The 13,672-nt window shown below is 44.9% G+C and overlaps 1 protein-coding gene across 1 annotated transcript in view; it reads left to right on the forward strand.

The window, feature by feature from the left end:
- LOC141100293 (peptidyl-prolyl cis-trans isomerase-like) overlaps positions 1-13,672 on the forward strand; it is a 56,375-nt gene that overhangs the window by 21,370 nt on the left and 21,333 nt on the right. Inside the window, exon 2 of the mRNA XM_073588644.1 lies at positions 12,841-12,871. Within this exon, the coding sequence (XP_073444745.1) occupies positions 12,841-12,871 (31 nt within the window). The remainder of the gene's footprint in view (positions 1-12,840; positions 12,872-13,672) is intronic.

Here is a 13,672-nt window from a genome sequence, read left to right on the forward strand (position 1 = left end):
ATTCTTTTGGGGTGATTTCATCATACTCTATGAGGAGGCTACAATGTATTCTATTGGGGGCTACATTATATTTTATTGGGGGCTTCATTATACTTTATGAGGGGGCTACATTATATTCTATGGGGGCTGCATTATACTATATGAGGAGGGCTACATTGTATTCTATGGAGGGGCTGCATTATAGTCTATGAGGGGCTGCCATATATTCTATGGAGGGGCTGCATTATGTTCTATGGGGGGGTTACATTATATTCTGTGGCGTGGCTGCATTATACTATAAGAGGGGGGCTGCATTATATTCTATGGGGGGTTACATTATATTGTATAGTGGGGCTGCATTATACTCTGTGGGGTGGCTGCATTATGCTCTATGGGGTGGCTGCATTATACTATATGTGGGCTGCATTATACTGTATCGAGAACTATGGGGAATACATTATATTAAGAGCTATGGGGTGCATTATACTATGGGAAGTGAATTGTACTACATAGATGACTATGGAGGTGCATTATACTATATGGAGGACTATGAGGAGTGTATTATACTATATAGAGGACTGAGCAGTGTATTTTAATATATGGAGGGCTATGAGGAGTATATTATACTATATGGAGGACTGAGACGTATATTATACTATATGGAGGACTATGGGGCACATTATAGTATATGGAAGACTATGGGGTGTAAACTGTAGCTGTGCTGCTGATAACATGATACTGTATGGTGATCTGTTAGTGATCCATTAGTGATCATTCTGTCCCCATCATTCTTTCTCAGATGGTGGAAAGAGACCGGGAAACAAGTGTTGAACGATTTCAATATTGTTGATCACACTCATTTAGCGGTCTGAACTCAGTGCATGTATCTACAACAGAAATGCTTCTGTGTGATGTGCAATTTGCTAGCATTTGGGGCCCCATTTTAAACTTTGCCTAGGGCCTCACTTTGCCTAAAACCGTCCCTGGATGGTGAACATCTATGATGCTAATTAGTGGACACACCTTGATTTAATATGTCCCTTTTGTCACATTATTTTCAGGGGTACCATCATTTCTGTCTGCCTGTTTCATGAGTTTTATTTTTTTTTTTACATTCTGTGGAAGTATGATAGAAAAGCAATGTCTGACTTTCATTTGTTCATTTTCATAGATTTTTGATTTATTATTACTTTTGTCAGATTCAAGTTATTTCTGTGACCATTGTGAGTTTTTCTGTCATTAAATGAAGGGTACCAACAATTTTGACCACGAGTGTATTCCCTACCAAGTTCCCGTTCAGTAAAGAGCTTATTTTTAACTGGTGGTCTCCCTCACTGAACTGTGAATCATGTGGTCCTGGGAAACCAGCAACATCGGTTAGAGCCCTTTTACATTTAGCGATGCACCAGCGATCCGACCAGCGATACGACCCGGTCAGGATCGCTGGTGCATCGCTAAATGATCGCTAGTGAGCTGTCACACAGAAAGATCTCACAGCGATGCAGCAGCGATGCAGCGCACGATACTCACCTTTCACACAGCGATCCTGACGTCCTCCCGCCAGCCTCCACGGGTCGCTTGTCTCACACAGCAGGAAGCCCAGCAGGAAGCGCCCGACGAGAAATGGAGCCGGACATTCTCGCGCGATCAGCGATGGACAGCGGGGGAGCCGGTCGGAGGTAAGTATCACACATAGCGATATCGCTATAACGTCACAAAATCAGTGACGTTTTAGCGATATTGCTAGCGATATCACTTAGTGTAAAACCCCCTTTACATGCGTCCTGCACAGGCGTAGCGCCCTCACAACACAAGTCCACACACCCAGCCAGGACTTCCACTTTTAAGTAAAGTGCTGGGGCATGACAGATGAGTGCCTCGCCCATGGCTCCTGCCCCGCACCACATTACACATCAACAAGTTCAAGAAAGGGGTCCGAAAATATTGACGCATTTCAAACCCGTACAGTTCTTAAAATACACCAAAATGTGAACTCAATCATATGTATGCCACCTTAAAGTAAAGAAATACACAAGCAACACCAACAATGAAGCTTTACAAAAGTGACCATTAAATGAATAAAGTTTATTATTAACATTCAATAAAATAAGAACCACAAAGGTTCATAAAAAGATAAAACACTAATGGGGATAACACAGTACAGAAGAAGACGGTGGGTATGGCTAAGGCTGGTTTCACATTAGCGTTTTTTGTGCGCAGCGCATCGTGCGCACCCATGCGCATGCGCACTGCGCACCTATGTTTAACATGACGTGCGCATGGTCTTGCGCACACTTGCGTTTTCGTGCGCATGCGTTTTTTTGTCTTTCACGCCAGGCGCGCCAGACGTAACATGTTGCATTTTTTGGTCCGCCCTGTCTCAGCAAAAAAACGCTTGCGCACGGAATGCGCAAAAACAACACATTGAAGTCTATGGGAACGCATGCGTGCACATGGTCTTGCGCACGCTTGCGTTTTTTTGCACATGCGTTTTTGAGGTAAACAAGTCTGGAATGTGGTCTAGACAATGGAAAAAATGTCACACCTAAAAACACATGCGCATAAAAATCGCAAACGCATGTAAAACGCAAGCAACGCTGCGTTTTTTTTTTACGCATCAGCATACGCATGATGCTAAAAAAACACGCGTTTGTTTTGCGTTTTTCTTTGCGTTTTTTATGCGCACGATGTGCTGCGCAAAAAAACGCTAATGTGAAACTAGCCTAAGTATGGCAAAATATATATTGCATAATTGAGGGGTACCGTATTATATATTATAAAGTGCAAGTGCTCATGTCAATACATACAATCAGAATAATGTGCATACAAATACTATAATATATCAGCTCTGCTTAGTCCATGAGGGAAACCAAAACACACAAATAAACAAAGTACAATGCAAATAAAGAAATTATATGAATAAAGTAAACTCAAAGTATTGTGGTTTCAAGAGAAATCATGGCTAAAGCAGATCAAAGTATATGAAGTAATACAAAGTAAAGAACTAACCCCTCACACAATATGCACAAATAATATTTACCCAAAAGTAGCCGCAAGCCAGGGACCCAACAGACCCAACGTGCATTTCGCTAAGGAAAGCTTCGTCCTGGGGCTTTCAATAGCGAAACGCGCGTCGGGTCTGGTGGTGTTGCTATACAGTTCTTACTCATAACCTGTTATGTCAGGCAGCATGTTAAACCCATCTTTCACTGCCAGATCTATTAGAGACTTGTTTCTTTGCAAGCCCCCTTTTAAAGCTGTCTGACTCCCCTTCCCCACACTGCTTGACTCCCTATATGCCCTCCAGAGAAGAAAATTGGAGATATAATTTCATGTCAATCATTTGTAATGTGTCATGGGATTATAAAAATCTCTTCAGTGTGCAGCTGTAACAGAACACTTAGCAGCAGCAGGGGGATCAGGCCTCAAAGACGGGGAGTGACAGATCTCACACCTTGAGCAGTTCAGCTCAGGACAAAGACTTGCTTGCAATATAGTCATGCTGAAAAGCTGGAGACACCTTCTAAAACATTCCAGAAACATAATTCCATAAGGAGTTATGGTGATACTATACGTCCTACCCGTATATTGTCCATATTTCCGAGATCCCCAGAACATGGGGAACATCCGTCTCGACCCTTTCCAACACTCAGGGCTATGGAGAACATAGAACAGCTAATAGGAACCAGATAGCCAAGATATGTTTAGTCCAAATGCATAGTAGGTGCCCAGCCAGATCCAGTGGTGCCAAAATCGCCTCTGAAGGACCGTCTATTAAAGAATTATGATTTAGGGTACCGTTACACTTAGTGATGCACCAGCGATCCCGATAACGATATGGATCGCTGGTGCATCGCTAAGTGGTCGCTAGTGAGCTGCCACACAGGCAGATCTCACCAGCGACATAGCAGCAGTCGGGGGTCGCTACTTACCTGTCAGATGCGGTGATCCTGACGTCCTCCTGCCCGTGTCCACGCGTTGCTCGTCGGCGCCACAGGAAGCCTAGCAGGAAGCACCCGACGAGAAATGGGCCAGGACCTTCTCGCGCAATCAGCGATAACCAGCGGGCGAGCCGGTCGGAGGTAAGTATCACATGTAGCGATAGCGCTAGCAATATCGCTGCTGCGTCACAAAGCCAGCTATGTGTAACGGGGGCTTTATCTTAGCTTTTGGAGTTTTTAGCTGCTAGAGGCAAGAGGGGGATTTAATTTCAGCCCAGAGGGCAGGAGGGATGTGACCCAAAGGGGATAAAGGCTAGTGTAAGGCCATGTGGTCTCTCTCTCTGATTGAATATCACCTGGTAATTGACATTGTTTATCTGCTTATATCTTTTGTCCTACCACTATTGTATTTGCATATCTGACCATTGTATATGTATAGCTATTGTGTATATAGTGTATTGTCTAGTGAGCCCTTAAGACGATTAAATATATAATTTAACCTTGGGCTGCTCTTTTTTATTTCGATTCACAAATCGACACATCCATTTAACTTTCCATACTACCGGGGCTGGTTTCTGGTTAATGGACCATGTTTATATCTAACGAGGAACTGGTGGCTGTCCTACTGGCCTGGTAGTGCTCTGTTTCACTGGTGCTAGTAAAAGGGGCCTCTCAGACTGTCAGGGTTGTGGGCGAGTATGTTGCCACGTCAGTGACTGCATGGGCCATATCCTCTCACTCCACATGCCTCCCTGGGCCGGTGTGGACTTGGATATCTGTGTAAAACTGTACCAAGCTGACCTCACGTGTCCGCAGGGGGTGTAGAACGTCACGTTGGTGAAAGTGGGAATAACGCACTATAAGATCCATCTGACATAATCGTGACATCAGGTGGGGTGGGGAGGTGCAGATTCTTCACAAGTGGTGGCAGCGTGGGATTCTGGGTGATCTCTCTGGTGTCATCCTTCACAAGTGGTAGAAGCAGTGGGATTCTGTGTGATCTCTCTGATGCCATCTTTCACACCTCCCGTGCAGCTATTATATGGACAGGGCTGCCAACAGAAATTTCATAGCCCAATACTGGCAAAAAATTTGGGCCCCCTCGAGACTCTGCTCAGGCTCCACCCCAGCTCTGCCTCCACCTCTCGAACCTCCCATGGTCCCACCGTCCACTCTTGGAAAATCCACACTTCTGCACCACGTCCTCACCAATCACACATTAACAGTCCCTATTGAACACCATATCATATACATAGCCATCAGCTTTTTGGCCAAAAGATTACACTTATCTAAAGCGCAGCTTCCAGAGCACATTCCCCACTTTTTCCCCAACTTCTACACTATGTCAGCTAAAAAGAAAGCGACCTGGTGCTGCCCGGCACAGTAACAGGACCTCCTCCTCAATTCATCATTTGCTCTCCCCCCACCCTCAGTTCATTATCATTTGCTGTTCCCCACCCTCTAGTCTCAATTCATAATCATTTGCTGTCCCCTATCCCCCGGTCTCAATTAATTATTATTTGATGTACCCCATTCCCCAGTCTTACTTCATCATTATCGTAATTGTTAAGATATTGGGGCAATCACAGAACCGTCAAAAGTTTTGTTGAAAATAGTCAACAGGGTTGCAAAAAACATGTTAGGAAAAGAAGACACACATTATCCTCCAGTGCTGTCATATTCCAGAACTGCAGCCTCCCTGTAGGCCCAGAAGTACAAGGTGTTCAGTGCTCAGAGACACGGCCGAGGTGAGGAGGCTGACGCCCGACCAGCACTGAGCAAGACACACATGTACGAGGTGTTCAGTGCTCAGAGACATGGCCGAGGTGAGGAGGCTGACACTGACCACCACTGAGCAAGACACAGAAGTACAAGGTGTTCAGTGCTCAGAGACATGGCTGAGATGAGGAGGCTGACACCCAACCACCGCTGAGCAAGACACAGAAGTACAAGGTGTTCAGTGCTCAGAGACATGGCCGAAGTGAGGAGGCTGACACCGACCACCACTGAGCAAGACACAGAAGTAGAAGGTGTTCAGTGCTCAGAGACATGGCCGAGGTGAGGAAGCTGACACCCGACTACCACTGAGCAAGACACAGAAGTATGAGGTGTTCAGTGGTCTGAGACATGGCCGAGGTGAGGAGGCTGACACCCTACCACCGCTGAGCAAGACACAGAAGTAGAAGGTGTTCAGTGCTCAGAGACATGGCCGAGGTGAGGAGGCTGACACCCTACCACCACCGAGCAAGACACAGAAGTACAAGGTGTTCAGTGGTCAGAGACATGGCCGAGGTGAGGAGGCTGACACCCGACTACCACTGAGCAAGACACAGAAGTATGAGGTTTTCAGTGCTCAGAGACATGGCTGAGGTAAGGCGACTGATACGCGACCCCCACTGAACTCCCATTGACCCCCACTGAACAAGAGACAGAAATACAAGATGTTCAGTGCTCAGAGACTTAGCCAAGGTGAGGAGTCTGACACCCGATCACCACTGAACAAGACATAGAAGTGGAAACATCAAGACTGGGCCAAGAAATATCTGAACACAGATTTTTCAAAAGTTTTATAGACTGATGAGATGAGAGTGACTTTTGATGGACCACATGGATGGCACCATGGCTGGATCAGTAACGGGCACAGACCTATACTACCACTCGAATCCCTGTATAACTTGGCCCAAGGCATTAGCTGTGTGAGTACGATGCCTTTTCTATGCTTGGGTCAGTTATAGGAAGTTTAGTGTTTTGAGTGTGTGAGTGGTGGAGCTGATGATCTGCTCCCTGACACTCTAAAGGGTTAAATGTTTTTGATGTTCATGTATGCTATAAAAGGGCGACACTCACTGGGGCTGCAGTTTTGTTTAGGTAGGGTTAACTGTAAGGGCCAGTCCAGTTTGGGAGGGGGAACTGAGAGTGAGGCCGTGTGCCCACGATGCGATTTTTAAGCGTTTTTGCCGCTATTTTCGGCGCAAAAACGCTGCGAAAACATTTAAAAATCTTGTACATGACGCACCCCATGCATTCCTATGGCATTCCGCACATGCTGTGCTAATGCTGCGCTTTTTTCCGCGGCGGAATCGCATCGCGGAAAAAATCGCAGCATGATCATTCTTTTGTGCAGAATCGCAAAGAATTGTCGCAATTCCGCACCCATAGGAATGCATGAGAATCGCTTACTTCCCGCATGTGGCTATGCCCACCATGCGGGAAGTGAAGCGTCTCATGTGCGGTTGGTACCCACGGTGTGGAGGAGAGGAGACTGTCCTCCAGGCCCTGGGTACCATACCCCTGTAAAAAAAAGAATGAAAAATAAAAAATCGGGGTATATTTACCTTCCGACGTCCCGCGCTGCATTCCCGGCCTAAGCGTTCCCAGTAATGCCTTGCGGCAAGGTCCTGTGATGACGTAGTCTCGCGTGACTAGCGGTCTCGCGAGATCGCTATAGTAACGCGAGACCAACGTCATCACAGGTCTCGCGAGGCATCGCTGGGAACGCTGAGGCCCGGGATGGCAGCGCGGGACGTCGGAAGGTAAATATACCCCGATTTTTTATTTTTTTATAATTTTTTACATTCTATCTTTTACTATTGATGCCGCATAGGCAGCCTCAATAGTAAAAAGCTGCTCACACTTGTCAAACACTATGTTTGACGAGTGTGACCAACCTGTCAATCACTTTCCAAGCGATGCTTCAAATCGCTTGGAAAGTGCTTGAGAAAATTGCGGCAAAATCACGAACAGAATCACGGTAAAATCGCGGTGAAATCGTGCTGAAAAAAACGCGCAATTTCTGAAAGGAGTCCGGTTTTCTGTGTGCGTTTTAACACGCAACGTGGGCACATAGCCTTAGGCTGTGTTCACACACAGTGCTTTTTTAGCGGTATTTTTAACGGTTTTGCCAATAAAACCGTTATAAAACCGCTAAAAATAAGCTTCCCAGTCATTTCTATGCATTTTGCACTTTTTGTGCATACTGATGCGTTATTTACCGCAAAAAAACCGCATTGCGGTAAAAAACGCAACATGCTCTTTAATTTCGTGGATTTTTCCGCGTTTCTGACTATTTCTATGCGCATAAAAACCGCAGAAAAAAACGCGCGGTTTCTGGGAAGGGAGTCAGGTTTTCCAGCAGAAATTTTGTGCTACGTGTGCACTTAGCCTTAGTGTCAAGTACAGGAAGTGACAGTCAGTTGGGAGCAGTAACAGGAATCAGGCTCAGGTCAGGGGCTGCTAGGGACAGTGTGAGCCTAAAACCTCAAGGCAGTGGATTGCCAGAGAACCCCTCTGCACGAGTCCCTTTTTTGACGGCCTAGGAACTTCGAGATAGACATCGGGGCCCGAAGGCACACTCCTGTGAAGCTGCAGGAGAAATTGGAATCAAATAATAAGAGGCGGAGTGAGATGGAATCCAGTTATACTGCTAGAAAAGGAGAAGATCCCCTAGAGCTAGAGAAGATAGTAAAAAGGGATGTTTTACCTATACCGAGAACTAGGACTGAAATTGCATCCGGAACCTGTGGGAAAGATGACAACCCATTAGGCCTTATCCTCTATACCTGCCTGTAAATGCTGCCATTCTCCAAGTAAAAGTTTGGTTGTTTTTCTGGACCTCGTTGTCTCCTGGATTGGTTTCAGAAGAGGCCTGCTGCCCTGAAGCAAATGAGATGCACCTTTCACGCAGCAGCACACCGGGACTGGAACATGTATTGTCTGTAGGATGCCAAAACCAGCAGGGAACAGAAGCTCACCCATGACTGGGGCATCTTACAAGTGTGCATGTGTGACATTACATTAGATTCTGATACTCGTGGTGCAGTACCGTTCTCTTTAGCCCTTTCAATAAGGAAGCAAAACCAGCTTTTACAAACAATGTCCTTTTTATGCATGGTTAACAGGTTATGCATTCTCCTGCCCGACAAGATCCTTCCTTTGTTGCAGGTTCCTTCCTTTTATTCTACCAGTAAAATAAAAGCAAGAAATAAAAGGATATTGGAAGACTCGTATGTAGCTCATGATTGTGAGAACTTGCACCGTGTGTGATCATTACGTCAGATATTCAGTCAAAGTAAGGATGCTCGTATGTCTTCAGCAGCGGTTTGCTACTCCCCTCCGCACCTAAATACAGTATATTCAGACTTAAGGCCCCGTCTCACATAACGAGACCATTAGCGAGATCGCTGAAAAGTCACCCCCCCTGCTGGATATCGCTGATCGTGCTCGAATGTCCTGGGCCATTTTTTGATCGTTGGCGTCCCGCTGGCCAGCATGCATCGCTGTGTTTGACGCTGATGAGCGACCTCGTTGGCGACGCAGAACTCATGGACGCAGGCGTGAGTTGTCAGAATAGCTGCTGTGTGACAAGGTCCCAACGACCGCCGAGGTCGTTATACGGATCGCCGTATCGTTGCTGCGTCGTTGAAGAGATCTGCCTGTTTGGCAGCTTACTAGCGATCATGTAAGTTAACGACGCACCAACGATCCTTACCAGGTCGTATCGTTGTCGAGATCGCTGGTGCGTCGCTTAGTGTAACGGTACCCTTAGTTTGGCAGGCTAGCATATAAGCAACTAAGCCAGTGCAAACACTTCTGGAGATGGATTATCTCCAATGAGAATCAAAAGATAAAAAAGAACAGATGTGGAATTTCAACAAACCTGATCCTTCTTTCCCTGGACATTATATGTTGTGGAAGAGTCAGGATAAAGGCCCCATCACACACAGCGAGATCGCTGAGTTTGTGACGCCACAGCGAGATCGCTGTGTGTGGCACGTATCAGCGACTGGCCCCCCTGCCGGGTATCGCTGATCGTGCAGGATCGTCCTGGGCCATTTTTTGATCGTTGGTCTCCCGCTGGCCAGCGCGCATCGCTGCGTGTGGCAGCAGGAGAGCAATAATCAGCGACGCTGGGAGCTGGTATCCAACGTAATCATACCCGCTGTTTCCAGGGTAAACAGCGGGTATCTAAGAGCCGCGCAGCTCTTAGATACCCGCTGTTTACATTGGATACCAGCTTGCTCGCTGGTCCTGATCGCTGGTGGGTCTGTCTATGTGACAGCTCACCAGCGATCAGCTATGTCCCAGCGATCCCATCCATGTCGGATCGTTGGTAGGATCGCTGGGACATTGATGCGTGTAACGGGGCCTCAAGGGTCCGTTTACATGGGCCAACTAGCGGCATGATCCAACCGCTGGTCAATACACCTTAACCGATCAGCGGTCATGTAGTAGCCGGTTTATATGGGCAATCCAAAGTTCTCGGCAGTGTGAGTTCTATTTATACAGGACGATGCACTGCCGAGAATGATGATCTTTTGCATTTCATCCAATGAATGAGCGTTTTGCTTACACTGCAATGTAATAATGAAACAAGAATTTTTAAGAATGCTCGTTCATGGTTATCTATTGGTATAAAGCAAAATGTGAACACTTAATCTAAAGAGTAAATTAACTACATAGAAATAAGGTCACCATAAAAGGATGTTAATCAATAGTACAAAATTTATTAGAAAAGTACTTACAATGTATTTAATAATAGATCATTACAATAATTGTGAGAGCTGATACATAATATGAGACTACATAACAGGAACGACTGGGACTACAAAATAGGAGCATAAACCTACTGGGGCTCAATAGAAAGACAGTGCAATATGACTGGTTTGCTAATACACAATGCCATATAATAAAACAACCAGATCAATGAATAAAACTAGCCTATTCTCATTTAATAAGTGGTAACCTATGCTATAATGCAAAAAAAACCTTTAGGAAAGGGGAAAAGGTATACCTGAAGTCATGGTGTTAGCAGGTGAAGGTAGGTGCCCCTACTGGAGTCCCACTCAGCAGCCTCACTCAGCCATTGTAGATTCAGGAGGCAACAAATCCCTGGAGGGACACATATGGAAACAAGGAGTAAAGAAACACGTGTTTAACAAATCAGAATATGTGATAAACCTTAGATTCCTCAAAGCACCCCCTGTTACATCCACATTGCTTTCTCTCAAGCAGCCATATCAGGTCATCATCTGGAATGGCTTCCAACAGTGTTGAAGAAGTTCCCAGAGGTGCTGAGCACTTGTCGACCTCCTGCTCATCTCAAGCCATCGAAAATTTGGTAATTGCTGGGTGATTGTGGAAGCCATGTCATTTGACGCCATACTTCATCCCGCTCCTTCTTGATCACACAGCCCTAATATAGCCTGGACTTGTGTTTTGATGATGATGGTCACACTGATGATGGGATGAGATTACAGAATGCTGTGATAGTCATGTTGGGTAAGTTTGCATTGAATTTAGAATAAATTACCAACAGTGTTAACAGAAAAGCACCTCCACGCTATCACACCTCACCCTCCATGCTTCAGTGTCGGCACCACACATGTTGAAATCACCTTTCTGCTTCTTATAAAAACATGGCAGTTGGTTACTAAAAATCTGACATTTTGACCACAGTACAGATTTCTACTGAACTAATGTCTAGTGGCAATTTGACCATAAAGGCCTGCTCCTCATAGTCTTTTCTGGAAAGCTGATATTGAGATCTTTCTTGATGTCTGTTTCTGATGTGCTGTCAATTTGAGTGTTCTCAGGCTGGTACTGTAACTCTAATTAACTTATCCTCTGCAGCAGAAGTAATTCTTAGTCTTCCTTTACTGAGGCAGTCCTTACCATAGTGTTTGATAGGTTCATAGAATCATAGAATGTTAGCGTTGGAAGGGACATCCAGGGTCATAGTGTCCAACCCCCTGCTCAATGCCGGATTCACTAAACATTTCAGACAGATGTCTATGCAGCCTCTGTTTGAAAACTCCATTGAAGGCGAACCCACCACCTCTCATGGCAGCCTGTTCCACTCATTGATCACTCTCACTGTCAAAATGTATTTTTTCTAATATCTAATCTGTATTTTCTCCCTTTCAGTTTCATTCTATTGCTTCTCGTGTTTCCGTGTGCAAATGAGAATAATGATGATCCTTCCACAATGTGACATCCATTCAGATATCTGTAGACAGCTATTAAGTCTCCTCTTAGCCTTCTTTTTTACAAGTTATACATTCCAAGAGCCTTTAACCGTTCCTCGTAGGTCATAGTTTGCAGTCCGCTCACCATCTTGGTAGCTCTTCTCTGAACTTGCTCCAGTTTCATGACTATACTTGAGGACACCTTCAAGGTTCTAGCAATTATCTGTATTGACTGACTGGACTTATGTCTTTGATGGACTGTTATTACTCTTTCCTTAGTTTAGTAGTGTTTGCCTTATTCTGGCTTAGACCAGTTGTATAACAGGACTTAGCACTGTATGGAGCTGTGTACTAATTGTGCCTCGTAAAAAACACCTGTGGTTGAAAACATATCCTGTAGGCTGGTGATTCCACAGATTAACTCTTCACATGTCATACTTGTTCATTGGAAGCCTTTCCAGATGACTACCAGTTGAAGCTGTTTGATAGAATACCAAGGGGTGTAAAGCTGCCAAGAGACTAAAAGATGGGCACTTTGAGAGGGTCTAAGGTTTGAGAGATATTCTGGTTTGTTTGACGTGTTTCTATTCAACCTTGTTTCCATGTGTAGTTTTGTTGCCTATGGTCTGAATCTATATTGTGCACTTTCCAACAAAAACAAGGAAAATCATTGCATAAAAAGGTGTGCCAAAACTTTTGAGCTTTACTGTAAGTTTTACTGAAACTGGAATACCCCTCTAACATATCACTGCCATGACCCAGTATGCCTTTGGATAGGCATCTACAAATTATATAAAAGTGGTAAGAATAGTATCTGTGTCCAGCTGGAGTCTGAGCGCTGATTGTTGTATCTGTAGAAACTAGCGTGGGAAGAAATGGCTTCTGTAGCTCAGTCATAAGTCTGTACATACTGTATGTAATGTGGTGGACTAATCCGTGTTCCTATTTCTCCTTAGCTCCGCTTTGATGTAGTGCCCAAGACTGCAGGTAAATAGCACATTTCGGTTTTAGATCAATGAGATATGAAAGCATTTCTTATTTCCCATCCATGTCGGATCGTTGGAGGGATCGCTGGGACATCGTTGTGTGTAACGGGGCCATTAGTGTGTTTTAGCACATCATTACATGATCTGATTCCAGTGCGTGATATAAACAGATGATATAAACTGTACATTTATGTCCTATACATAGGTGATCAAAAGTATGATCCTAGTGGAGCCCCCCCACAAGTCAAAAAATGAATGGGGGTTCAGATACTCCCATTTAGAGGAAGCGGTAGCCTATATTCATCATCACCACTATGGGAACAGTGGTCAAATACTTGCACTTCTGCTCCAATAGACTCATAGAAGTCAATGGAGTGGTGGTCACGCATCCACGCAACCATTTCTTTCACACAGGACTTTGAGATTATTGGGATCCCCCCCAATTATACATTGATCACCTATCCGGTGGTATAGTCATAGTTGATAGAAAAAGAATGTTCCAGCTCACTGTGAGATTATTCCTATGGAGACTTGAGTATGGAGAGAGGCTTTGCCTTGGCACGAGGTAACTATGATAGAGCAAGGATAATCCAGCCTAATGGACATGCAATTTTCTTTATTCAAGTAGGTATCATAAAGAGGACAACATGTTAGGATAAAAGATGATGTCTACGCGTTTCAGGTGCCACAGCATCCTTAACCATGATGTATGATACCTACTTGAATAAATAAGATTTCGAGTCCGTTGAGCTGGATTATCCTGTCTCTATCATAGTCATAAATGGCCGTACAATTTTAAAAC

Source organism: Dendrobates tinctorius, unplaced genomic scaffold (assembly GCF_039654945.1).
Source record: "Dendrobates tinctorius isolate UK_male_01 unplaced genomic scaffold, ASM3965494v1 ptg000104l, whole genome shotgun sequence".
Lineage (NCBI taxonomy): Eukaryota > Metazoa > Chordata > Amphibia > Anura > Dendrobatidae > Dendrobates > Dendrobates tinctorius.